Source organism: Hypanus sabinus, chromosome 2 (genome assembly GCF_030144855.1).
Source record: "Hypanus sabinus isolate sHypSab1 chromosome 2, sHypSab1.hap1, whole genome shotgun sequence".
NCBI lineage: Eukaryota > Metazoa > Chordata > Chondrichthyes > Myliobatiformes > Dasyatidae > Hypanus > Hypanus sabinus.
In genome coordinates this window covers 20,250,357-20,276,233 of record NC_082707.1, presented here as the reverse complement: position 1 = coordinate 20,276,233, position 25,877 = coordinate 20,250,357, and the positions used below count along the sequence as shown (strand labels likewise).

General features: G+C 43.1%; 1 protein-coding gene across 1 annotated transcript in view; it reads left to right on the top strand.

Moving 5' to 3' along the window:
* LOC132406765 (mediator of RNA polymerase II transcription subunit 12-like protein) overlaps positions 1-25,877 on the top strand; it is a 689,991-nt gene that overhangs the window by 611,348 nt on the left and 52,766 nt on the right. The window contains exons 37-40 of the mRNA XM_059992729.1: positions 1,781-1,942; positions 8,149-8,511; positions 10,657-10,816; positions 16,356-16,576. Of these exons, the coding sequence (XP_059848712.1) occupies positions 1,781-1,942; positions 8,149-8,511; positions 10,657-10,816; positions 16,356-16,576 (906 nt within the window). The remainder of the gene's footprint in view (positions 1-1,780; positions 1,943-8,148; positions 8,512-10,656; positions 10,817-16,355; positions 16,577-25,877) is intronic.

Here is a 25,877-nt window from a genome sequence, read left to right as displayed (position 1 = left end):
CTTGATAGCATGGATGTGGAGAGAATGTTTCCCATGGCAGAGGAATCTAAGACCAGAGGACACAGCCTCAGAATAGAGGGTCATCCTTCTAGAATGGAGATGAGGAGGAATTTCTTTAGCCAGAGGTTGGTGAATCTGTGGAATTCATTGCCACGGGTAGCTGTGGAGGCCAGGTCATTGGGTATATTTAAGGCAGAGGATTATTGAATAGTCAGGGTATGGAGGGATACAGGGAGAAAGCAGGAGATTGGGCTGTGAGGGAAATGGATCAGCCATGATGAAATGATGGAGCATACTCAATGGGCCAAGTGGCCTATTTCCGCTCCTATATCTTATGGTCTTATGTCAAGGATCAAGGTAGAATTGTAAGTCCAGAATTCAAGACCAGTTGGCCAGAGCCCCGAGTCAATGGATCGCTGGAAGCAGGCGGGGGAATTCAAAGCCCAATGTCTGTGAGTCCAAGGCCGCTGGACGCGGAAGAAAACAACCTGCCCTGGGGTTGGAGGACTGTCTGCGTGTGTGGGTGGGGGGGAGGGATAAGGCTTGTTTTACTGTTGTTGTTTTGTTGCTTGTTGTGTGCAGTTCTGTTGGCCATTGTGATTGTGCCATGTTGTCGTCAGAATGTGACTGAGCATGTTGATGGTTAATGCCAATGACACATTTCATTGTATGTTTCAATTTACATGTGATAAATAAATCTGAATCTTGATATAAGTGGCTGAGGTGCAGTCTTTCGGGTCTCACTGCAGAAGCACCTGAGAGCTGGTGGGTTGCTGACTTTATTCCACTGTTGAAGTAAAGGGGCTGATAAATGAGGACATTCAGGCATGTTAACAAGGACTGGAAAAGTCTAAGAACCTGTTGTTAGGAACAAGTTAAACTGCCACTCGGTAAAGCCTGGGTCATTCCAGGAAAGCCATCATAGATTTGCGAAAGTCAAATCGCATCTAAAGCAGGTGATTTCTAAACCTGCAGTGGACCTGGTTTGAATGACTAGGATGTAGTACCCACCCCAAGTGTTGTTTTAAATGGTAAGCTGCCACCCCTTTCCCTCCACAGGAGGAAGTTCCAAGTCTCTAGCCCGTAACAGTGAAGGAGAAACCTTGTTTAGCTGTTAGGAAACTTGGAGGAAAGGGCTGCTTTTCTGTGCATGTTTTACTGGTGGGTGGTTGTAGATTAGGGAGATCTGATGTTTTGAAGATGATCAGATTCTCAGGGAAGATCAGTTATTTATTTAGAAATGCAGCAAGGGGAAAGACCATTTCAGTCCAACAAGCCTGTGCTGCCCATTTATCCAATTGACTTACTAACCTGACATGCTTTTGAAATGTGGGAGGAAACGGGGCCACCCAGAGGAAACTCACACAGTCATCGTGAAAATGTACTGTCTCCTTGTAGATGGTGGAATTGCTGGGACTGTGATAGTGTTACACGAACTGCAACACTACTGCGCCACCCCTGAAGCTTAAAAACTTCTGTTGCAATGGAAGAGTCAACTGAGTAGAGCAAGCAAAAGTTTGGAGACCATGCAGTCTAGTTGTACTTCCTCTGTTGCCCAACTTTCACATCCCTTACCCTTTCCTTTCCAGTCCTGATGAAGGGTCTTGGCCCGAGGAGTCAGCTATTTATTCCTCTCCGTAATGCTGCCCGACTGGCTGAGTTCCTCTGTCATTTTGCGTGTTGCTTTGGATTTCCAGCATGTGCAGAATCTCTTGTGTTTCACACCATGTCCCAGTTACAGTGTTTGACATGTCCTTTTCTACTTTCCCTTCCCTGCCAGAAAGAGCTAGGCGACAAACACTCAGAAAGCATCGACAAGGTGCGCCAGCTGCTGCCATTGCCAAAGCAAACCTGTGACGTGATTACCTGTGAGCCAATGGGATCTTTGATCGACACAAAGGGCAACAAAATTGCAGGATTTGACTCCATTGATAAAAAACAGGCAGGTATTGTGTGACAAGATCACGTTAGTAACCCTCAACTCGTATTTTATCTTTATTTCTAATAACATTTAAGAAAAGGTACTAGATTATTAGTATATCTTATTTTGAACAGCCTTTCCTTTTTGGATAGTTATTAAGTTTGTCTATTGTCATTCCTCCATACACATGTATACTGCCAAATGTTCCTGTGGATCAAAGTGCAGAACAGAGTACATATAACTAACACATAGCTTATAAAGTGATATTAGCACAAATAAATTAACAAGGTGCATTTATGACATATTTAACAAGTAAACATCATAAGGCTACTGGCAGTGAGACCTGAGAGGTAGCAGAGAGTTCAGAGGTCTCCCAGATTGGGGGAGCAAGATGGTTCCATCCAAAATGGATCTGTCCTGAGTCCAGCATGGAGCTCTGATGCAGAAAAGCAACATCCATCATCAAGGACCCCACCACCCGGGCCACGCTCTCTTCTCACTGATGCCACCAGGAAGAAGGTACAGGAGTCTCAGGACAGGTTCAGGAATAGTTATTACCCCTCAACTATTAGGCACTTAAGCTAGAGGCGATAATTTCACTCAGCTTCACTCACCCCATCACTGGACTGTTCCCACAACCTATGATCTAGCATGAAAAGTTTTTGTGAAAGATGCTATTTAGTAGAAAATCTATTCCTTAGCTTGGTTTATTTACTCAGTCAGGTGATAACATTCTGAAACTAGTACCCATTTTCATTTGAGTTTGCACTCCCATTGCCTCCTCTACTGCCACAATGAGGTCACTCTCTGATTGGAGGTGTAACATTTCATGTTCTGTTTGGGTACCCTCTAACCTGACAGCGTGAACATGAATTTCTCTAACTTCTAGTAATTTTCCTGACCCTCCCTCTTCTCTCTTTTTCCATTTCCCATTCTGACTCTAATTTTATCTCTTCTCTTCCGCTCACCTATCCTGCACTTGCCCTGCAACTCCCTCTGGAGCCTTTCCCCCTTCCCTTTCTCCCACAGTCCACCCTCCTCTGTATCATATTCCTTCATCTTCAGCCCTTTACCTTTTCCACCTAATACCTCCTAGCTTCGCACTTCATCCCCCTCTCCCGCCCACATGCCTTCTCCCTCCCCTGGATTCACCTTTCAACTTCTAGCTTGACTGCTTCCCCTCACCCACCTTTTTTATTCTGGCTTCTAACCACCTCCCCCCACCCTGTCCAGTGCTGATGAAGGGTCTCAGCCAGAAACATCATCTGTTTATTCTCTTGAATAAATGCTGCTTGAGCTGTTGAGTTTGTGTTTTACTCTGGATTTCCAACACCTGCGGAATCTTTTGCATTTATGTTATTCCACTAACCACTCTTTAAATTATAGGCGTGTCACTGGTTAATTATAAGTTAGTTAATATCAACACTTTGTAACCTTGGGCTATTTGACAATAGGAGCATCACGATTGCCTTACAGTTATCTGAAGCGCAGATATATAGTATGCAACTTCAGCATAATTCATGGGATATTCTTAGATTTTCAAGGATGCTTCAGTCAAAGTCTATAGAAACAATTCTGTTAAAGTTTTTAAACAATTCAACTTTCTTAAACGTCTAGACAAGGTCAACACCTGACACCCATGTCACAATCCACTCCTTCACCACGAGGCTGGGCTTTTCTTGATGTGTATCAGTGAAGTACAGGAAGGAGAACAAGAGAGAAGGTCAATAAAATCAGCTGATCAGATCTCAACTCCATTCCCCTGCCTGACTTCTGCGTCACTTGACTTTAAACTCTGCTTTGACCCAAAAGTTTTATCTATCTCAGACCAAACTTCAGAGTAAGGAAGAACCGTCATCTAAGTGACTTTGTGGAATGAACATTGGTGCCAGATGGGGTAGTCTGAGTATCTCAGTAACTGCTGATCTAGGATTTTCACACACAACTGTTTCTAGAGTTTACAAAGGATGGTGAAAAAAATGAAAATCATCCGGTAAGCAGAAGTTCTGTGGGTGAAAACGCCTTTTTCATGAGTGGGGTCAGAGGAGAATGGCCAGACTGCTTCACGCTGACAGGAAGGCAACAGTAACTCAAATAACCACACATTACAACAGTGGGGTGCACTGTCTAAAGATGTAGCAGATGGTAGGTTAATCGGTCAATGTAAATTGTCCTGTGATTAGGCTAGGGTTAAATCGGGGAATGTTGGGTGGTGCAGCTCAAAGGGCTGGAAGGACCTATTCCACACTTAATAAATAGATAAATACCTTTTCCAGATCACTTTTTGTTGGTGTAAAGACTATATGCAGGAGCAGAATTAGTGGCCTCGGCATTTTGAATTGCTCCCAGAAACATCAGCATTGCTGCTTTGGCGTCATTACTGCTGGAGGATCCTTCCAATCAACTTTGGGCAGCTCGTCTCTCATGCCTCTGCAATTCCCTTTACTTCACTGTAATACTGACGTGTCATTTTTAGCTTCTTCCTTTCAAAATGCATGGTGAATTCTGTCATGTTTAAATCACTGTCTCCTGAGGGTTCCTCTACCTTAAGCTCATTAATCAAATCTGTTTCATCACACATTACCCAGTCCAGGATTGCCTTTTATCTAGTGGGCTAAACCACAAGCTGCTCTAAAAAGCTGTCTCACAGACGTTCTACAATTTCCTTCTTTTGGGATCCAGCACCAGCCTGATTTTCCTAATCTACCTGCATGTTGAATTTTCCCATGACTATCATTGCTGTTTTTAATTGCCTTTTCTATCTCCCATTGTAATTTGTACTCCACCTCCTGGCTACTGTTCAGAGGTTCATGTTGAACTCCCATCAGGATCTTATATCCTGGTAGTTTCTTAACTCTACATACAAGGATTCTACACCTCTTTCTAAGGATTAACTTCATTATTTTTGCCATCAGAGCCATCGCACTCTTCAGCTTACCTTCCTGTCCTTTCAACAGAGTGAGAGTCCTTGGATCTTAAGCTCCCAACTGTTGTGATCTTTCAGCCATGATTCAGTGATGCCCTCTATGTCATGCCTGCCAATTTCTAACTGTGTGAAAAGATCTTCTTTATTCAGTATACAGTGTGCATTCATGTATAACACCTTCAGTCTTGTATTCTTCATCCTTTTCAATTTTGATTCGGTGTTACAAAAAGTCAAATTTTTATCCCTCTATAAACACTTTAGTTTATATGCGTCAGCTGCATGTCTAATCTCCTAAACGGTCCTTTCTGGACTATACAACTTTATACACAGGAGACACAAGACGCTTGAAGTGTGTGTAAATTTGTGCTAGGGTTCTTAACAAATTACTCTCTGTAGCTTTGAACAAAAATGCAGAATAAGCACATGACAGAATCCTTAAAATGGTGATGGGCTTAGAGTATCTATCACTGTTCACAACTGTTATTACAAGCACTACATAGAGTGAGGGGATATCTGGTATACTTCATTTCTTTACAAATGCGGGAAGGAATGGTGTGGATAATGAAGTGTCAGGATTGAACTTCATGTCAGTGGCTGCGAGCATAAATCTAAATCAAAGAGATTTGTCCTCATTTCAAAATAGTGATTTCCAATTAGAAAACACTTTTCACTTCTCTTTCAGGAAGTCCCAAAGAACTTTATAACCAGTCAATAAGAAAAGATATTGGAAATCTAAAACAAAAAGGGAAAATACAGGAAATACTCAGCAGGTCACGGCACATCTATGAGAAGAGAAGCAGAGATGACACTTGAGGGCTCTTTCTCTTTCCATAGATGTGGTCTGACCAATAGAGTATTTTCAGCATGCCCGTTTTTGTACAAGTAATTTTCAGTGCGGTTACTGCAGTGGTGTCAGAGCTTTGCCACTTGTTTGCTTGCTAAACAGCTCTGACAAATAGTCATGCAATTGTGACCAGTTTAAATAAAATTAGTAAGGTGCTAGTGGCCAGGGCAGTTGTAATAGTGTCCCTTCACTTCTTTGGAATAAGAATCTAGCTTTGAAATAGGTCTTTCAGCTCATTGACTCTATACTGCCTCTAATCCTATTCCAATCCCAAATATTATATGCAGCCATACTCCAATCAGATCATCCCAGATGCTACCACACCGCTATGGACCAGCAACAATTTACAATGCATAATTAATCCACATTGCATGTCTTTGAAGGTGGCATGGTAGCATAGTGGTCAGCACAACACTCTACAGGACCAGTAGCCCCGGTTCAATTGCAGCCACTGCCTGTACGTTCTCTCTGTGTAATGGTTTCCACCCACAGTCCAAGGACACACTGGTTGGTAGGTTAATTAGTCATTGCAAATTGCCCTGTGATTGGACAAGGGTTAAGTCGGGGGTTTACTGGGTGGCACGACTCGAAGGGCTAGAAAGGCCTATTCTGTGCTGCAGCACGATAAAATAAAATCCAATAAAATGAGACCAAAACAGAGCAAATACACAATGCCGCAGGGAAAACCATGCAAACGACACACAGGCAGCACTTGAAGGTTAGGACTAAGGCGGAATCCCTGGAGCTGTGAATTCTGTTTTGAGTCTCGATTTAGTATCTGTGAAAGTCATTATCCACAACGTGGTCTTTACTGTACTAGAATAGTATCATGGGGCACTGTAGCACAGAAACAAATCCTTGGCCCATCTAGTCCGTGCCACCCTGGTCTTGTGCCTTGTCTCATCCACCTGCATCCAACCCAGAGTCCTCAATACCCCTCTCATCCGTGAACCCATCCAAACTTCACTTAAATGTTAGCACTGAATTTGCATGAACCACTTCCTCTGACAGCTCATTCCAGTCACTCCAGCTTCTGAGCGGCACAGGTTAGCATCAGAGAGTCACTCGGCAAGGTGATGGCCTTTGGCCCACACTGACCATGATTCCCATATAAGCCAGCGCCAGTTCCCTGTATTTGACCCAAATGCCTCTAAACCAGGAGCTCCAAACCCTTTTTTATGCCATGGACCAATACTATTAAGCAAGGGTTCTGCAGATACCAAGTTGAGAACCTCTGCTCTAAACTTTCTAAATGCATGTTAAATGGTGATAATATACTTGCCGCAACTATGCGACAGCTTTCTATGCGAAATAATTTCCCCCTCAGATTCCCCTTAAATATTTCACCTTTCACCCTATGACCTCTAGTTGTCTCACCCAATCTGAGGAGGGAAAAGTCTACATGTATTCATCCTAGCTATGCCCCTCATAATTTTGTATACCCCAATTAGATCTCCCCTCTGCTCTGGGGAATAAAGCCCTGATCTATTCAGTCTTTCATTATTATTCAAGTCCTTTTTTCCCCAGCAAAAATGCTTGTAATTTTTTTCTGCACTCTTTTAGGCTAATTGATATCCTTCCTGTAGCTAGGTAACCAGAACTGCACGCAATACTCCTAATTCAACCTCACCAACATCTTATACAACTTCAACATAAAATCTGAACTCCTGTACTTAATTCTGTGATTTATAAAGGCTAAAAGCTCACTTTATGAGCCCCCTACCTATGAAGGCATTGTGACACAGGTTTTTACATTCAGATATCCCGGGTGGAATTATAACCTGAAACATTCTGATTCAGACGCTAAGGTAGTGTCGAGTTGATTCAGAATCAGAATAAGATTTATTATCACTGACATATTTTGTGGAATCTGTTGCTTTGTGGCAGCAGTGCAGTGCAATACATTAAAAATACTATAAGTTACAATAAGGAATATACAAAGTAAATAAACAGTGCAAAAGCAGAGCAAAATAGCGAGATAGTGTTCATGGGTTCACGGACCATTCAGAAATTTGATGGCAGAAGGAAACAAGCTATTCCTAAAACAATGAGTGTGGATCTTCAGGTTCCTGTATCTCCTCCCTGACGGTGGTAATAAGAACAGGTCATGTCCCGAATGATAAGCATCCTTCGTAGTGGATGTCTCCTCCTTAAGGCGTCACCTTTTCAAAATGCCCTGCAGACCCATCACCATGATACAGCTGGCTGAGTTGACAAGCCTCTGCAGTTGTTTTCCGATCCTCTGCATAGGTGCCTCCATGCCAGGAGGTGATCCAACCAGTCTGAATGTTGTTCGCGGTGCATCTGTAGGAATTTGAGGAGATTTGGTATGTCACCAAAGTCTCCAGCAAACTCCTAATGAAATAATGTCACAGTGTCACTTTGGTCATTTACAGCTTCTGCTGTTTTACGACTTAATGCTTTAGTCTGATTTGTGATGCATGTTCTCCTCTATAGGGTCTACAAGTGTCAACAAAGCAGAAGGTTAACCCTTGGGATTTATTTGAGGGACACAAGAATCCAGCTCCACTCTCCTGGGCTTGGTTTGGCACCGTGCGCGTCGATCGCAAGGTTATCAAGTATGAAGATCAGCATCACCTCCTCCTGTATCACACTCACCCCAAGCCAAAGCCACGGAGTTACTACCTGGAGCCTTTACCACTCCCCCCCGAGGACGAGGATGAGCCCCCGACTCCAGTATCGCTGGATTTAGAGAAGAAGCCAGTGGATGTCGCGGACCAGAACAAAAGCACTCAGGATGATGAGAAGAAGAGCAGGAACAGGAAAAAGAAGCCAAAATCATCAGCGTCGAGAATAGATGTAAGGACCAACTGGTAACATGTTGCCATTTCCATACCTTTATGATCTATTTGTCCTATGGTTAAAGTTGAATTGCAACTCAGTGTCCCAATACTTTTTATGTTGTGTCAATTAGTTGATAGATTTTCACAAGACAAAGTTTAGGAATCAAATTAAGGAGACTTCAAACATGATCTAGAGGGCGCAAATGGCCTTTTTGTTTTTGATGTCCATTTCTATCTCCTTCCTGCCGTATATTATGGCCAAGAGTAATGTGGAAGAACAAATTTAACCCCTGAAGGCACTTGGTACTTGCTGTCTCCACCCGCTTCTATTTTTCAGTGCAGATGAAGGGTCTTGACCCAACATGTCAACCATCAGTTTTGTTCTTGAGATACTTCTCAATGAACTGATCTCCTCCAGAGGTTTTTTTTAACCCCAATTCTTGTATTTTCCCTCTCATTTCATAGACCAGGGGTCAGCAACCTTTACCACTGAAAGAGCCACTTGGACCCGTTTCCCACAGAAAAGAAAACACTGGGAGCCGCAAAACCCGTTTGACATTTAAAATGAAATAACACTGCATACAACGTTTTGTTTTGCCTTTATGCTATGTATAAATAAACTATAATGTGTTGCATTTATGAAATTGATGAACTCCTGCAGAGAAAACGAAATTACATTTCTGCATGCAACAAAAACATTTTGAACTCCGAAAAAAAGACGTTGGGTTGAAGGTTACTTTTAAGTAAAATACTCAACGTCTATTTGAGTCCTTCTTGTATTTATGAAAAACGCCAAACTTAAATTTGCCGCCAGCAGCAAACCAAAAATAACGTCAGCCAGCTGTCAACCTGAAAAATAAAAGGACTATTTCACTGAACAATGAAAACATATGAATATACGTAAAATAATACGCAATTAAAATATTTATCATACTTCTTCAGGTTGACTCACACCTGACAATGCAGTCGTATTCAGTAGGGATGGATCGATGCTTAGGGGAGTGACCGGGAAGGATAATGTGTTTTTTTCCTCTCTGAACTCACAGAAGCGTTTCCCAAACGATGTTTGCATTGCGATGATTGCAGAATGTAAATACTCCGAATTTATCATGTCGTGACATTGTTTGAACTCTCTCAAATTGGGGAAGTGAGACAATGTGCCTTTCTGTAAATCTCTGGCAAGCAACGTCAACTTGCGCTCGAATGCAAAACATCCCCCAACATGTGCAGGGCTGTACGTCCTTACCCCGTTGAAGAGCTGTGTTCAGCGTGTTCAGGTGCGCTGTCATGTCTACCATGAAGTGTAGCTTTTCCAGCCACTCTGGCTGTTCCAGCTCAGGAAAGTTGAGCCCTTTGCTGCCCAGGAAAGTTTTCACTTCTTCCAGACGCGCGACAAAGCGTTTCAGCACCTCCCCTCTGGACAGCCAGCGATAAAAACACGTCGTAGCGGTTGCTACACGCAGTCAGTAAACTGCAGTCAAAGATAGCTTTATTCGAACTAAACAGCCTTGCTTTTAAGCCTCCCTCAACCCGCCCCCCATGGGCGCGGATGCTGCAAAAGACACGTACTCACAAACCCCCGTAGGCTATCTCCCTTAGCCTGAATGCTGGCTAATTGTGAGCCGGTTCGGATGTGTCAGGAAATGGGTCGCCCGCCACAACGTCTTATTTAGATTGTACAAGATCACCATAATCTTCAAATTTAGATTTACATTTCAAAAACTAACAAACTAACATAAAATACATATTAATTAAATACTGACCATGTAGCGGTGTGCTACACGCCACGCTAAAATTACGACACGGAGTCGGTAACTGCAGTCGAAGGAAAAAAACTTTATTCGAAATCTTCAGCCTCACTTTTAAGCCTCCCTCAACCTGCCCCCCCCCCCCCATGGCGCAGAGGCTCCAAAGCTCTGTGCTCGCAAACCCCCGTAGGCTATCTTATTGTGAGTCGGTTCGGATGTGCCAGGAAAAGGGTCGCCACAACCAATTATTTCCCAAAGCAACAGGGAGCCGCAGCACAGACCTAAAAGAGCCACATGTGGCTCCGGAGCCGCGGGTTGCCGACCCCCGTCATAGACCATACGGAAACATTCACGTGCTAAGTCATGCCAATATTAATAGTTATTCTCATTAACCTTCATCGTATCCATTGCAGGACTACCAACAAAACAATGTATACCGAGTGCCTCCGAATTACATGCCAATGTCTTCACAGTTGATACACCATCCCCAGGCAGCACCCTCTTGGGGTTACAACCTTATGGGTCAGCTGCAACAATCTGGTTTCTACTTCCAGAACCAGCCGCTCCCACCAGGTATGTACAGAGATAAGCCGTTGTTGTGTGTTTGGAATCTATGTAGGTACTGCATGACTATTCCTGGTGATAGGTTCAGTAGCAGTACTGTAGAAATAATGCCTTGTTTCCGTGTGCAATAGGCATTGGAATCATGGAGTTCTACAGCATAGAAGCAGGCTCTTCGGACCAACTTGTTCATGCCAACAAAGTTATCTATTCAAGCTAATCCCGTTTGACCCATACCTCATGTATCTGGCTAAATAACTCTTAATTGTTGTAATTGTGTCCACCTCTACAGCTTCCTCTGAGCACACCTTCTGAACACCCACCACCCTCTGTGTGGAAAAAGTTGCCCCCATGTCCCTTTTAATCTTTTTTTTGCTCTGACCTTAAACCCATGCCTTTTAGTTTTGGACTTTACTATCCGAGGGGGGAAAAAACAGTACCTTGACGATAAAACCCAAACATTAAATCTGATTTAGTGATGGGCATTGAACAGAAACCTTGGAAATGAATTATATATTAAAAATAAACTTGCAATGTGATTCCTTCCAGGTTGATAGCCCCTCACCTTTGAACGTTTTGAATAAGAGAATTAGATTATGAAAGTTATTCAACACTACAGCACAGAAACTAGGAAAATATTTGAAAGCTGGGAAAGGGGAACGTTCTCTCAAAAGCACTCTGCAATATGTCAGCCCAGTTGAAGTGTCTCAATAAACAATGTCGACTGTCCATTTTGCTCCATTGATGCTGCTCAACCTGCTGAGTTTCTTCAGCTCTTGGTGTGTTGCTCCAGGATTCCGGCATCTGCAGCTTCTTGTGTTTCAATATGTCAGCATTCTGTTCCGAGAACATTGGTGTTTGTACATTATGTTGAGTGCATGAAGATTGTGATCGTTTAATCTGTTATTATTATTGTTAGGGAAATGAAGAGCTCATTAACGTAATTGTCACAAACCAAATGCACTAAGACTCCAATAGTCCACTATCTGACTATTCAGAAATTCCAGTGGCTCAGTATCTGGCACGGGTGATATCTCCACATACCCTTGACATTAACCTGGGTCCCAGTCCCCACTTTACCTTGAAACTCACCAAGGTCTGTCTTGCTCTCTTTAATCACACTGGATCCCATTTCATCTGGTCTTTTAAAGGCACTGGGGCCAAATTTCTTGTGCTCCCCTTGATTTCTTTGGGGGCAGTCTTTCCTATGCTCTTTTTAAATCGACCATGTTCACTGGATAATTTGTTGTAGTACTATTCACTTAGTAGCCAGTTTAACAGGTACAACTGTACAACTTGTTAATGCAAGTATCTTATCAGCCAATCATATGGCAGCAACTCAAGGCATAAAAGCATGCAGACATGTTCAAAAGGTTCAGTTGCTGTTCAGACCAAACATCAAAATGGAGAAGAAATGTGATCTAAGTGACCATGGAATTATTGTTGGTGCCAGACAAGATGGATTGATGATCTCAGAAACTGCTGATCTCCAGGGATTTTCATACACAACAGGCTCTAGAGTTTACATAGAAACATAGAAAACCTACAGCACAATACAGGCCCATTGGCCTACAAAGCTGTGCCAAACCTGTCCTTCCCTTAGAAATTACCTCGGGTTACCCCTAGCCCTCTATTTTTCTAAGCTCCATGTACCTATCCAGGAGTCTCTTAAAAGACCCTATCGTATCCACCTCCACCACCGTTGGTGGCAGCTCATTCCACGCACTCACCACTCTCTGCGTAAAAAATTTACACCTGACATCTCCTCTGTACCTACTTCTAAGCACCTTAAAACTGTGCCCTCTTGTGCTAGCCATTTCAGCCCTGGGAAAAAGCCTCTGACTATCCACACAATCATTGCCTCTCATCATCTTGTACACCTCCATCAGGTCACATCTCATCCTCCATCACTCCAAGGAGAAAAAGCCGAGTTCACTCAACTTGTTCTCATAATGCATGCTCCCCAATCCAGGCAACATCCTTGTAAATCTCCTCTGCACCTTTCTATGGTTTCCACCTCCTTCCAGTAGTGAGGCGACCAGAACTGAGCACAGTACTCCAAGTGGGGTCTGACCAGGGTCCTATATAGCTGCAACATTACCTCTTGGCTCCTAAATTCAATTCCATGATTGATGAAGGCCAATACACCATACGCCTTCTTAACCACAGAGTCAACCTATGAAGGCCAATACACCATATGCCTTCTTAACCACAGAGTCAACCTGCACAGCTGCTTTGAGTGTCCTATGGACTCAGACCCCAAGATCCCTCCGATCCTCCACACTGCCAAGAGTCTTATCATTAATGCTATATTCTGTCATCATATTTGACCTACCAAAATGAACCACTTCACACTTACCTGGGTTGAACTCCATCTGCCACTTCTCAGCCCAGTTTTGCATCCTATCAATGTCCTGCTGTAACCTCTGACAACCCTCCACACTATCCAGAACACCTCCAACCTTTGTGTAATCAGCAAATTTACTAATCCACCTCTCCACTTCCTCATCCAGGTCACTTATAAAAATCACAGAGTAGGGTCCCAGAACAGATCCCTGAGGCACTCCACTGGTCACCGACCTCCATGCAGAATATGACCCATCTACAACCAGTTTACAGAGAATGGTTTGAAAACAAAAAAGACATTCAGTGAGCAGAAATTTTAAAGTGCAAAAACACCCTGTTAGTGAGAGAGGTTAGTGGAGACTAGTTCAGGCTGACAGTAACTCAAATAACCATATGTTACCAACAGTTGTGCAGAAGAGCATTTCTGAATACACAAAACGTTGAACCTTGAAGAGGATGGGCTACAGCAGCAAAAGACCATGAACACACACTCAATGGCCACTTTATTAGGTACAGGAGATAACTGATAAAGTGGCTACTCTTTGTATAACATTTTAAAATTAAAGGTGTGGCAGTATGTTAACAGAAGTATCATCCAATAATCCAGAAAATCTACCAGTCCATAAGATATAGGAGCAGGAGGAGGCCATTCAGCCCATCGAGTCTGCTCCGCCATTCAATAATGAGCTGATCCAATTCTTCTAGTCATCCTCAGCAGCACTTCTGCAGGAAAATTTGCCAAGAACTCTCATGGTCCTGTGCTTGCCTACTTTATACAACATGGCATATAATGATGATGATGCTGGTGACTGCATTTAAGGCACTGTAAACCCTAATGCCAGAAAGACAAGTTCCAGTTCTATAGTAGAGAGAGCACACATGAGAATACTGGAGCAAAAAGCAATCTGTAGGAAGAACTCAGCAAGCCAAGCAGTCGGCTCATCCTGGTGAGGGGTCTCGGCCCAAAACATCAACACTTTGTTGCCCTCCATAGATGCTGCTTGACCCACTGAGCTCCGCCTGGAGATTGTTGCTCCATTGTTTCATCACCTGTAACAGAATAAGATTGCTACAGGGATGAAGTGTGACGGTTAGCTAGATAATCTTACAGATTTCAACATGGGCAGTGTGATAGCGTAGTGGTTAGTATAACACTGTAACAGTGACAGTGTCCCAGTCTCAGTCCTGCTCCTCTCAGTCAGGAACTCGTACAAACATTCTCCCCATGACTGCGTGGGTTTCCTTTGGGAGCCCCAGATTCCCCACGTTCCAAAGGCACACTGGTTTGGCCTAGTGAGTTGTGGGTGTGCTACGTTGCTGCCAGAAGCGTGGTGACGCTTGTGGTCTCCTCCCAGTGCACCATACGTTACATTAGCTGTCAATGGTTGGGTTTATTCCTGGTGTTCCTGTTTCCTCCTGCTCTCCAAAGACGTATAGGTTTGTAGGTTAATTGGTCACATGGGGGTAATCGGGTGGCCTGGTTTCAATAGACGGGAAGGGCCTGTTACCATACTTCATCATCTCTATGAAAATGAAATAAAATGATAAAAAATGTTGAGCGCAGATTTTAAAGAGGATTTTAAAATATGGAAACAAGGCAAGGAAGCTTTGGTGAGGGAATTCCAGCTGAACGTTTAAATGACACTGGTAGAACAATCGAAATCAGGAAAGGTGGCCTGAAAGACATCAGAAAATTAATCTCTAAATACCAATTTAACCTTCAGTGGCCATGCAGGTTTCGAAATCAGGAACTTACCTTGATATGATTTTATGCCCAGAGCAAGTGAGATTGTACGGGAACAGGAATAGACCATTCAGTCCTGAAGACTTTGCTGGTCCTCATATGACGGCTCCCAGGAGCTGCCCTTAATACTAGTCACTTCTGGAATCTTTATTTATTGCAATGAATAAGGCATTGAAATTGGTTTATTAGATCTTAAGACATAAGAGCAGAAGTAGGCGTACAGACCATTGAGTCTGTTCTGCCATTCCATTATGGCTGATTCATTTTACCTCTCTCAACCCCATTCCCCGGCCATCTCCGGTAACCTTTGATGCCCTTACTAAACAAGAACCTATCAGCCTCTACTTTAAATATACCCAATAACTTGGCTTCCAAAGCCATCTCAGGCAATGAATTCCTCAGATTCACCACATCCTAGCTAAAGAAATTCCTCCTCATCTCTGTTCTAAAGTGATGTCTCTCTATTCTGACTTTGTGCCCTCCGGCCCAAGCTTCCCCATTATGGGAAAAATACTTTCCTCTGCCACTTTATCTAGGCCTTTCAGTATTTGATTAGTTTCAATGAGTTCCCTCCTCATTCTTCTAAACTTCTACAATTACAGGCTCAAGGCCATAAAACTGTCCTCATATGTTAACTTTTTTATTCCCAGGATGATTCGAGTGAACCCCCTTTGGACCCTCTCCAGTGCTGGCATGTCCTTTCTTAGATATGGGGTCCCCGACCAATCACAATGTTCCACGAGTAGTGTGACCAACGCCTCAGCATTTCTTCTTACTTTCATATATTAAATATATTCTCTCAAAATGAATGCTAATACTGCATTTACCTTCAATATTGTCAGCTCAACCTGCAAGTTAACCCTTAGGGAATCCTAAGCAAGGTCTGCCAAATCATTTTGCACCTCTGATTTCTGAATCTGCTCCCTATTTAGAAAATAGTCTACATCTTTATTCCTTCTAATGAAGTGCATGACTATATACTCTGTACACTGTACTCCATTTACCATTGCTATACCCATTCTCCTAATCTCTCCATACTCAGTGCCTACCAGATTTTGCAGGCTAGAGCCTATAGGCAAATCGTAAATAGACCATAAGACATACAAGCAGTATTGGGCCTCTCGGCCCATCAAGTCTGCACTGCTACTCAATCATGGCTGATTTATTTATTATCCTGCTTAAACCCAATCCCCTGCTGTCCATAACCTTTGACACTCGTACTAATTAGGAGCCTATCAACCTCTGCTTTAAATACACACAATGACTTGGCCTCCACAACTGTCTGAGGGAATGAATTCCACAGATTTACCACCCTCTGGCTAAAGAAATTCCTCTCCGTCTCTGTTCTAAAGGGTCATCTATCCCTTCTGAGGCTGTGCGCTGTGGTCAGAGGCCTCCACCCCCGCACTATAGAAAGTATCCTCTCTGGGGTCGAATGATTGTTCGCTTCTTTGTTTGCAGGGGGACCCAGGTTGGACCCTCCGGGTCAGTTCAACCCCACGAGCACCAAGCAAGCCCTCACCAACATGCTTCAGCGTCGCTCAGGGTCCATGATGCAGCCTCCCTCAGTGCCCAGCATCTCTCCCCAGCAGCAGCTTTTACAGATGAAGCTGCTGCAGCAACAGCAACAGCATCAACAGCGACTATTCCGGCAACAGGCACAGTCCAGGAGCTTCCAGCAGGTGCGTTTCCACCGGGGTGGTCCAACCAGGCGTGTCAATCCAATAATGTTTCTGCTTTGGGTACACAGTAAACAAGTTCCTATTCCCAGTATGGTCGCCACAAGGGGGACCTTGCCCAGCATCAGGGAACACTTCACACAGATCAGGAGAATGGACAGAGAAGTGGCAGATGGAATACAATGTAGTGAAATGGGTGCTCGTGCACTTTGGTAGAAAAAACAAGAGCAAGACTATTTTCTAAATGGGGATAAAATTCAGAAGTCAGAGGTGCAAAGGGAATTGGGAGTCCTCGTGCAGGGTTCCCAAAGTTTAACTTGCAAATTGAGTCTGTGGTAGGAAGGCAACAGCAACGTTAGCATTCGTGTGGAGAGGACTAGAATATTAAAACAAAAATGTAATGCTGTGGCCTTATAACGCATTGATCAGACTGCACCAGGAGTATTGTGAGCACTTTTCAGCCCCTTATCAAAGAAAGGCCATGCTGAGGCCAAGGTCCATGAGTATCATTCCAAGAATGAAAGGGTTAACATAAGGGTAATTTGATGGTTTTGGGCCTGAGTCACTGAAGTTTAGAAGAATGAGGGGAGATCTCATTCAAACCTATCAAACATTGAATGGATTAGATAGAGTGGATGTGGAGAGGGTGTTTCCCACAGTGGGGGAATCTAGGACCAGAGTGCACAGCCTCAGAATAGAGAGATGTCTATTTAAAATAGAGATGAGAAGGAATTTCTTTAACCAGAGGGTGGGGAATCCATTGAATTCATTGCCACAGACTGCTGTGGAGGTCAAGTCACTGGGTACATTTAAAGCAGAGGTTTATAGGTTCTTGATCAAAGTGCATCAAAGGTTATGGGAAGAAAGCAGGAGAAGGTGGTTAAGAGGGATAATAAATCAGCCATGATGGAATGGCAGAGCAGACTCGATGGGCTGAATGGCCTGATTCTGCTTCTATATTTTGTGTTCATGTGGCCACACTAGTGTGGGGTGGATCCACTGCTGATTTCAGCAGGGAAGCTGCTGTCTTTCTATTGCCTAATGGATTTAATGGTGACAAAATTACAACAGACAGATAAGAGTTTAACTTCAGATGTAACCACATGACAGTGCAGTTTAGTATCAGGAAGTCATTCAGCCTACATCCACATCAGCTGTTCTATACCTAGTGTCTCTTTACGCACATACAATCAGTCTCTGTATTAAACAAATCTTAATTACTGTATATATGGCCACACTCAGTCACTCCTACATTGTGTTCAATAGGATGCTTTTATATTTATATTCATTTATTTATTATTGTGTTCTTTATGTTATTGTGATTTTTAATCCTGCATTGCATCTGAAGTAAAAATCATTTCATTCTCCTATACACTTGTGTACTGAAGAATGACAGTAACCAATCTTGAATCTTGAATTTTGTCGAACTGGTCAAGACCGGGCTTCTCATCTAACCTTATTCTGTTTACCTGTGTTTGACCCATATCCCTTTAAACCTTATCTATCCATGTATCTGTCTGAATGTCTTTTAAATGTTATTAATGTACCTGCCTCAACCAGTCCCTCTGGCAGTTTCTTCCATTTATGCCCCACTCTCTGTGTGAAACCGTTGCCTTTCAGATTCATAGTGTATGGTAGTGTAGTGGTTAGCACAAAGCCTTACAGTCCCAGCAAACCGGGTTCAATTCCTGCCGCTGCCTGTAAGCAGTTTTAACATTCTCCCCATGTGGGTTTCCTCTGGGTGCTTCAGTTTTCTCCCACAGACCAAATACATGCCTTTAAATTGCCCATGATTAGACTAGGAATAAATCAGCGGATTTCTGGGTGCCGAAACTCAAAGGGTTGGAAGGGCCTATTCTACGCTGTATCTCAATAAATAAAATAAATACATAAATAAATAAAATTCAGTTTAAGTTTACTTGTCATTCAACCATATATTAATACTCATGAACACACCCAAGTGAAACAGCGTTACTGTAGAGCCAAGTAGCAAAACACAGGACCAACAGTCACACACAGATTCTTTGTACTTCTGATCTTTGAATTTTCTCCCAGTTCGAAATCAGACTACACCTTTATTCCTTCTCCAAAGGTGATCATACACTTCCCTACACTATAGTCTATCTTCCACTTCTTTGCCCATACTTCCAATCTGTCCAAGTCTTTCTGCAGACTCCCTGCTGCCTCAGCATTACCTGCCTCTCCACCTTGCTTCATATCATCTGCACATTTCACCACAAATCCATTAATTCCATCATCCTAATCATTGGCATATAATGTTAAAAGAAGTGGTCCCAATACCAACCCCTGTGGAACACCACTAGTCACCAGCAGCAAACCATAATAGTTTCCCGATATTCCAACTCATTGCCTCCTGCCAATCAGCCGATTTTCTGTCTATGCTAGTGTCTTTCCTGTAATACCATGGACTTTTATCTTGTTAAGCAGGTTCATGTATGGCACCTTGTCAAAGGCCTTCTGAAAATTTGAGAACACAACCACCACAAATTCTCTTTTGTTTGGCTTGCTTTTATTTTTTCAAGTAATTCCAACAGAAGAGTCAGGCATGATTTCCCCTTAAGGACATCATGCTGACTTTGGCCTATTTTATCATGTGTCTCCAAGTACCCTGAAATCTCATTCTTAATAATGGACTCCAATATCTTCCAACCACTGAAGGCAGACTAACTGGCCTATAATCTCCTTTCTTCAGAAAATCTGCTATTTTCTAGTCCACCAGAACCAATCCAAAATCTATGATCCTTGAAAGCTCATCACTCATGACTCCACAAATTCTTCAGCTACTTCTCTTTGAACCCTGAGGTGTAGTTTATCAGATCCAGGTGACTTTATGAACCTTCAGGGACTTCTCCTTAATGATAGCAACTGCACTCACTTCTGCCCCCTAACATTGTCGAATTTCTGGCATACTGCTAGTGTCTTCCATAGTGAAGAATGATGAAAAATATTTATTAAATTTGTCCGCCCTTTCCTTGTCCTCCATTGCCTCCTAAGAGTTACTTAACCTTAAGCTCTCTTATCAAATCTGCTTCATTATGCAACAGTCAATCCGGAATTGCCTTTCTCCTAGTCGGTTCAACCACCACTTCCTCTAAAAAGCCATCTTGTAGGCATTCTACAAATTCTCTTTGTTGGGATTCAGCACCAACCTGATTTTCTCAAACTACCTGCACACCCGTGACTATTATAAATTGTCCTTTTTACGTACCTTTTCTATTTCCTTTTGTAATTTATATCCAGCAGCCTGGCTACTGTCCAGGGGCCTGTGTATAACTACCATTTGGGTCTTGCAGCTTCTTAACTCTAGCCACATGGATTCTACATCTTCTGATCCTATGTCACCTCCTTCTAAGGATTTAACTTTATTTTTTACCAACAGAGCCACCTCACTCCCTCTACCTACCTGCCTGTCCTTTCGACATAATGGGTATCCTTGGATGTTAAGCTATGATCCCAACTATGATCTTTCAGCCGCAACTCACGGATGCCCATAACGTTAATCCTGCCAATCTCTAACTACACCACAAGATCATCTACCTGCATGTATTCAATTATAGTACTTCAGTCCTGTATTCATCACTCCTTTCAATTTTGCCCCTATGTTACACTTCACCTCATCCCACAGACTGAACTGTCCTTCCTCACAGTCTCACTTCACACTGCGTCAAGTTATGCACCAATTGTCACACCCTCAGCCCTATCACTCCAGTTCCCAGCCCCGTGCTAACAGCTTAAGCCCTGCCCAACAGCTTGAGCAAACCTTCCCACCAGGAGATTGGTGCCCCTCAGGTTCAAGTGCAGCCCATCCCTTTTGTACAAGTCATACCTTCCCCAGAAGAGATTCCAATGATCCAGAAATCTGAAACCCTGCCCCCTGTACCAGTTCTTCAGCTACTCCTTCATCTGTACTATCATCATATTCTAGCCTCAACTAGTATATGGTACTGGGGGTAATCCAAGGATTACTGCTTTGGAGATCCCCCTCTTCAACATCTTCTCTAGCTCCCTATATTCACTGTGCAGGACCTCTTACCCCACTCTACCCCTGTCATTGGGGCCAATGTGCACCCACAACCTCTGGCTGCTCACTCTCCCTCGAGAATGTTCGTCAACTGCTCTGCAACATCCTGGCCCCTAGCACCTGGGAGGCAATACACCATCTTGACTTCTCTTTCATGGCCACTGAATCTGCTGTCTGTCCCCCTCACTATCGAGCCTCCTATCATTACCACTCTGCTTCACTTTACCCTTTCCTACTGAACCTCTGGGCTGGCCGCAGGGCCACTGGCCTGTCAGATGCTGCCTTGCCCCAATAGGTTATCCCCCCAGCAGTATGCAAAGGTGCTTTATTTGTTGCTGAGGGGAATGGCCATAAAGCAACCCTGCACTAACTGCTTACTTCCCTTATTGGATGCACCCCTATCTGGCTGCCAGCTTAATGAAACACGTACAAAGTGCTGGACAAACTCAGCATCTATGGAAAGGAGTGAATAGTCAATGTTACAGGCCAACACCTTTCATTAGGACTTCATTCGGCCAGCCCAATGAAATGTTTTATATATATATATATAGATAAATATTTTTGAATGAGACTTATAAAATTAATCAGATATGAGTGCTTACTCAGTTATTGTTCTTTTCTGTGACACCAGCAGTGTTATCTTCCTGTTCTTCCTAACCTAGAGCCATGGGTAGAGAGTCACATATCTTTTACCCAGGCTTCAAATGTCTAATACCATGGGGGACGCATTTAAGGTGAACAGGGAAAAGTTCAAATGAGATGTGTTATGAGCAATGATTGAACGAACAGGGGTTTTTCTTTTTGCAGTGTAAGGGAATGAGAGGTGATGTGTTTAAGATGTTAAGAGATGCAGGTAATGTGGATTACCAGAGCCTTTTTCCAGGGCAGACATGGCTGATATGGTGGTGGGGAGGTGCAGGGGATGGGTTCAAAATTTTAAGCTGATTGGAGGAAAGTACAGGGGGAAGTCAGAGGTGTGGCAGGTGGCAAGGCTGGTGGTAGAGGCAGATACATTTAGGAAATTTCATGAGACTTATAGATAGGTTCCAATAGGTACATTTAATGTCAGAGAAATGTATACAATATACTTCCTGAAATTCTTTTTCTTCACAGCCATTAAAGCAGAAGAGTGCCCCAAAGAATGAATGACAGTTGAATGTTAGAACCCCAATGTTCCCCCAGCTCCCCCCTCCCATGCATAAGCAGCAAGGCAATGACCCTCCATCCAGTATTCGACATACCACAGGCTCTCTCTCTCTCTCTCTCTCTCCCTAATAAGGGAAAAAGAGACGTCCCCGTTTCACAGCGAGAGGGGAGACAGAACAAAACAACTTGCTGATTTATGGTGTTAAAAGTCTGTTGCATCACTTTTTCTGAGCACTCTGCCTCTGGGTGCACAGCCAACAGTAAGCCCAATGCTTCCGATCTTCCTTGTTCTCCCGCGACACATCAGTTAGCGGTACCAGCCCGCCTCCAGAGCCATGAAAATCCGGCACCCTGAAGGCGCACTAGGCAAATGGATGAAGGGAAAATGAAGGACTGTGTGGGATGGAGGAATTGATTTTAGAGTAGGTTAAGGTCCACATAACCTCATAGTCTGAAGGACCTGCACTGTTCTATGAGATGTGCAGGGCAGGGCCTTTCTTTACACCGAGTGGTGGTTGCCTGGTATGTGCTTCTTGGGATGGTGATGGAGGCAGATATTACAGAGGCATTTCAGAAGCTCTTAGACTCATGGATTTGCAGAGGATGGAGGGGTACGTACCATGTCATCATAGGTATTCAGTCTCAGTAGCATAATGAGTTTGACACAACGTCTTGGGCCGAAGGGCCTGTTCCTTTGCTGTACAATCCCATTTTCCTGACGTGTGAAATAATCTCTGGAGATAGTTACCAGAACAAGTTGTATTATGGAAGAAGTGTATGTAGTGTAGATGATTAGCTGACATATTTTAATTGCCCACTCTGCTGTTTTTAATCAATAGTACACAGCATACTGGCTTTCATGACAAATATTTGGTCAGTGACTTCGATGCATTTCATTTCTGGCTCACCCTCAGTGTGTTCACATTTATGCACTCACTTCTCAAAACCCTAATGAAATTACAGCATGAAATGTTTAATAACTGGATATTTTCAGGATGAAATAATTGTAAAGCCTTTGGATTTTGATATTCAGCCATACATATGTCAAGGGACTGGACAACTCCTCATTGAGAATCATCTGGGATTTATCATCCTAGTTTGGCTCTTGTAAAAAGGTGATACCCAGGTTTGCTCTCCTGTCACTCGCAAGTTACCTGGTTCTGATTGAATATGGAGTTTGTTCTGCTAGAGTGTAATGCACATGTACTTCAGCAAATGAGGGGCCAAATTCTAGTTTGTTATCAGACTTTGGACCAAGAAAAAGTGCAATTTCTTCATTCAGGGGCATATAAATCTTCTGACTTTCTGACTAGTGAAGACTATGAGTGCTCAATCATGGATTCAGAGATATGAAGTACAGAAACAGGCCATTGGGCCCATCTTGTACGTCCTGGCATTTTCCCCATTAATCCAGTTTGCTTGCATTAATGCCAAATCCTTCCATGCCTTCCCCATGCAAGTGCCTGTCTAAATGTTTCTTAAACATAATGGTTGTCAATGACTCCCTCAGCTCATCTGACAACATATTTGTGATATATCAACCATGCAGTGTGTAAAATAAAAGCATTCCACTCAAGTCCCCTTTAAACCTCCTCCCAGCTCAGGGCCAATTCCTTCTGCTGTCGGTAGGGGTATATTCTCCCTGTGACCGCATGACGCGTGGCCTAGTGGGCAAGGCATCAGACTAGTAAACTCCAGGCGCGGATCCATGGTCTCTCGAGACCGACGGATGCCACCACCACCACTGCAAGGGCTTCCTCCCCCATTCCAAAGATGTACTGCTTGGTAGGTTCATTAGTCATGTTTGTAATTGGGCAGTATGGGCTAGGTGAGCCGAAAGGACCTGTTACCATGTTCTATTATTAAATAAATAAATAGGTAAATAAATCTTAATGACAGTTTGACACCATTGCCCTGGAGAGAAAAGATTAGAACCACCTATGCCATTATAATTTTATATCTCTATATAGTCACCCATCAGCCTCTTTTGTTCCAGCCAGTCCCACCCCCTCCTCCATCACCGAAGCCCTCCAATCCGGGCAATATCCTGATGAACCTCCTTTAAACCCTCTGCAGAAATACCCCATTCTTCCTATACCAGAACTTCATGCAAAACTTCGAGGGCAACCTCTGTTGAGTTTTGTAAAACTGCGACAGAAATCTGAACTTGTATATTCTTTGAACTTTGAGCATATATCACAATCAGCCAAGGTCCTAGCACCAATGCCTGCGGTAGACTATCAGTCACATTTTTCAATTAGACGCTTCGCTTATCCGAATCTGAGGCCAGCAGGGTTTTGGTCACCTTTAGGAACCCAATGCAACCCTGTCAAACAATATTATGATTGCTTTTCACTCTCCCCCCTCACTGGCCCAGCTCTTGAATTTTCCTCGTTCCCTACAAACTAGAGGGGACACAACAAACTACAGATCCTGGAATCTGAAACGACGAACAAACTGCTTGAGAAACTCAATAGGTTGAGCAGCATCTGTGCTGGGGTGGAGGGGGAACTGGGAAGGGAAGGAGGAACGGATAGCTGATATTTTGGGTTAAAGCCCTTCATCTCAATTGAAAGAATGCAGGGTAAATGACCGAGAAGTTGTGGAAACTCCTTTTTAACTGTGACACCTACCTCCACAGCACACCCTTCCTGCATCTGGAGACTTGGGATTCCTGGATTTATGTGATATCCTTCCATTTTAAGCATGTAAGGCATTATCCTTTGGCCCTCATACACTATAATTTCCAGTACAAGACCCTTGCAAAAACATCAAGTCAGTATGCTTTGCTGGTTTATGGTTCCGACTTTTTAATGAGAAATTAGGGCTGGTTTGCTTTTTGCCAAGTGCACTGTTAAACAGTGAGAAGCTTGTCTTGCATACTGTTCATAAAGATCAAATCATTACATGGTGCATTGAGATAGAATGGAGTAAAACAATAATGATGCAGAAAGCAGAGGAAGTGCAATGAAGGTAATATAAAAATCAGGTTGAAGCTCTTAATGAGGGAGATGTGCTAAGATGTGTCCGCAGGTCCCTGCAGTTTCTTATGCCAGACCAAGCCATTATAAATCAGGGTAGGATGTTCTCAATGAGGCATCAGGGAGTTTTCTTTGCTTCAACAGGAGAGATCAATGGTAATGTTCACACCAAGGAACTTGTAGCTCTCAATCCTCTCAACCTCAACACCTTCGATGAGGTCAATGACCAGCTGTTTCTGTAGCTCCGGGTTTTTACAGGGTGGGGTTGCTAGCCCCATTTCCAGCCCTCCTCCTTTTGCAGCCAGGCTTGGGACTGTCCATGGCAGAGTTTGCCATATGACTGCCTGATCAGATATTTGCATTAATGCGCAGATGTACCTAATAATGAAATGGCATATTTTCATGATTAGGATCTGAATCCAGTCAGGTCCTGATCTTAAATAAATTATGATAAAAATTCAAAGTTCAAAGTAAACTTATGATCAAAGTATATGGTACCATATACTACCCTCACATTCATTTTCTTGCAGGCAATTACAAGAAAAAAAGGAAATACAATAGAATGACAAAAACTATACAGAAGCAAAGTCCGACAAGCAGCCAATCTGCTTTTAATTACCCTTTCACAAACACACTTGATAAAATTAACTTGATTTGTAATTTTAAGTGCAATAGGGGGATGGTAAACTTGATATAGCATATGATAGCATTTGAACATTTACAGTAGGTTATAATGCAGTAACAATAAAGGGCATCTGCTACTTATTGCAAAAGCAAAATAGTCCAAGAAGAAAACCAGCACTGTTACTCATCTGTCTGTGCATGTCATGCCATTATGCTCACAATTATAATAAAACCAAGAGACAACTTTCCCAAAATACCTCATTATAATGAGCTGTTTACTCAAGCGACAGCTGCAGATAGTTCAATGATGATCAACGCAGTTGTCCTCGTCTCATTGAAGAGTCATTTTCCGCAGAGCTGTCACCGGTTTGAGGTTTTGCTTGTAACTTAATGCTCAATGCAACAGACTTGAGATAGAAGATCACCGGGCATCCATGCAGAATGAGTGGGTAAGGGTCTCTCATCTTGATAGATTTTCACGTTTTGTGGATTGAGAGGATGCTTTCTCCTA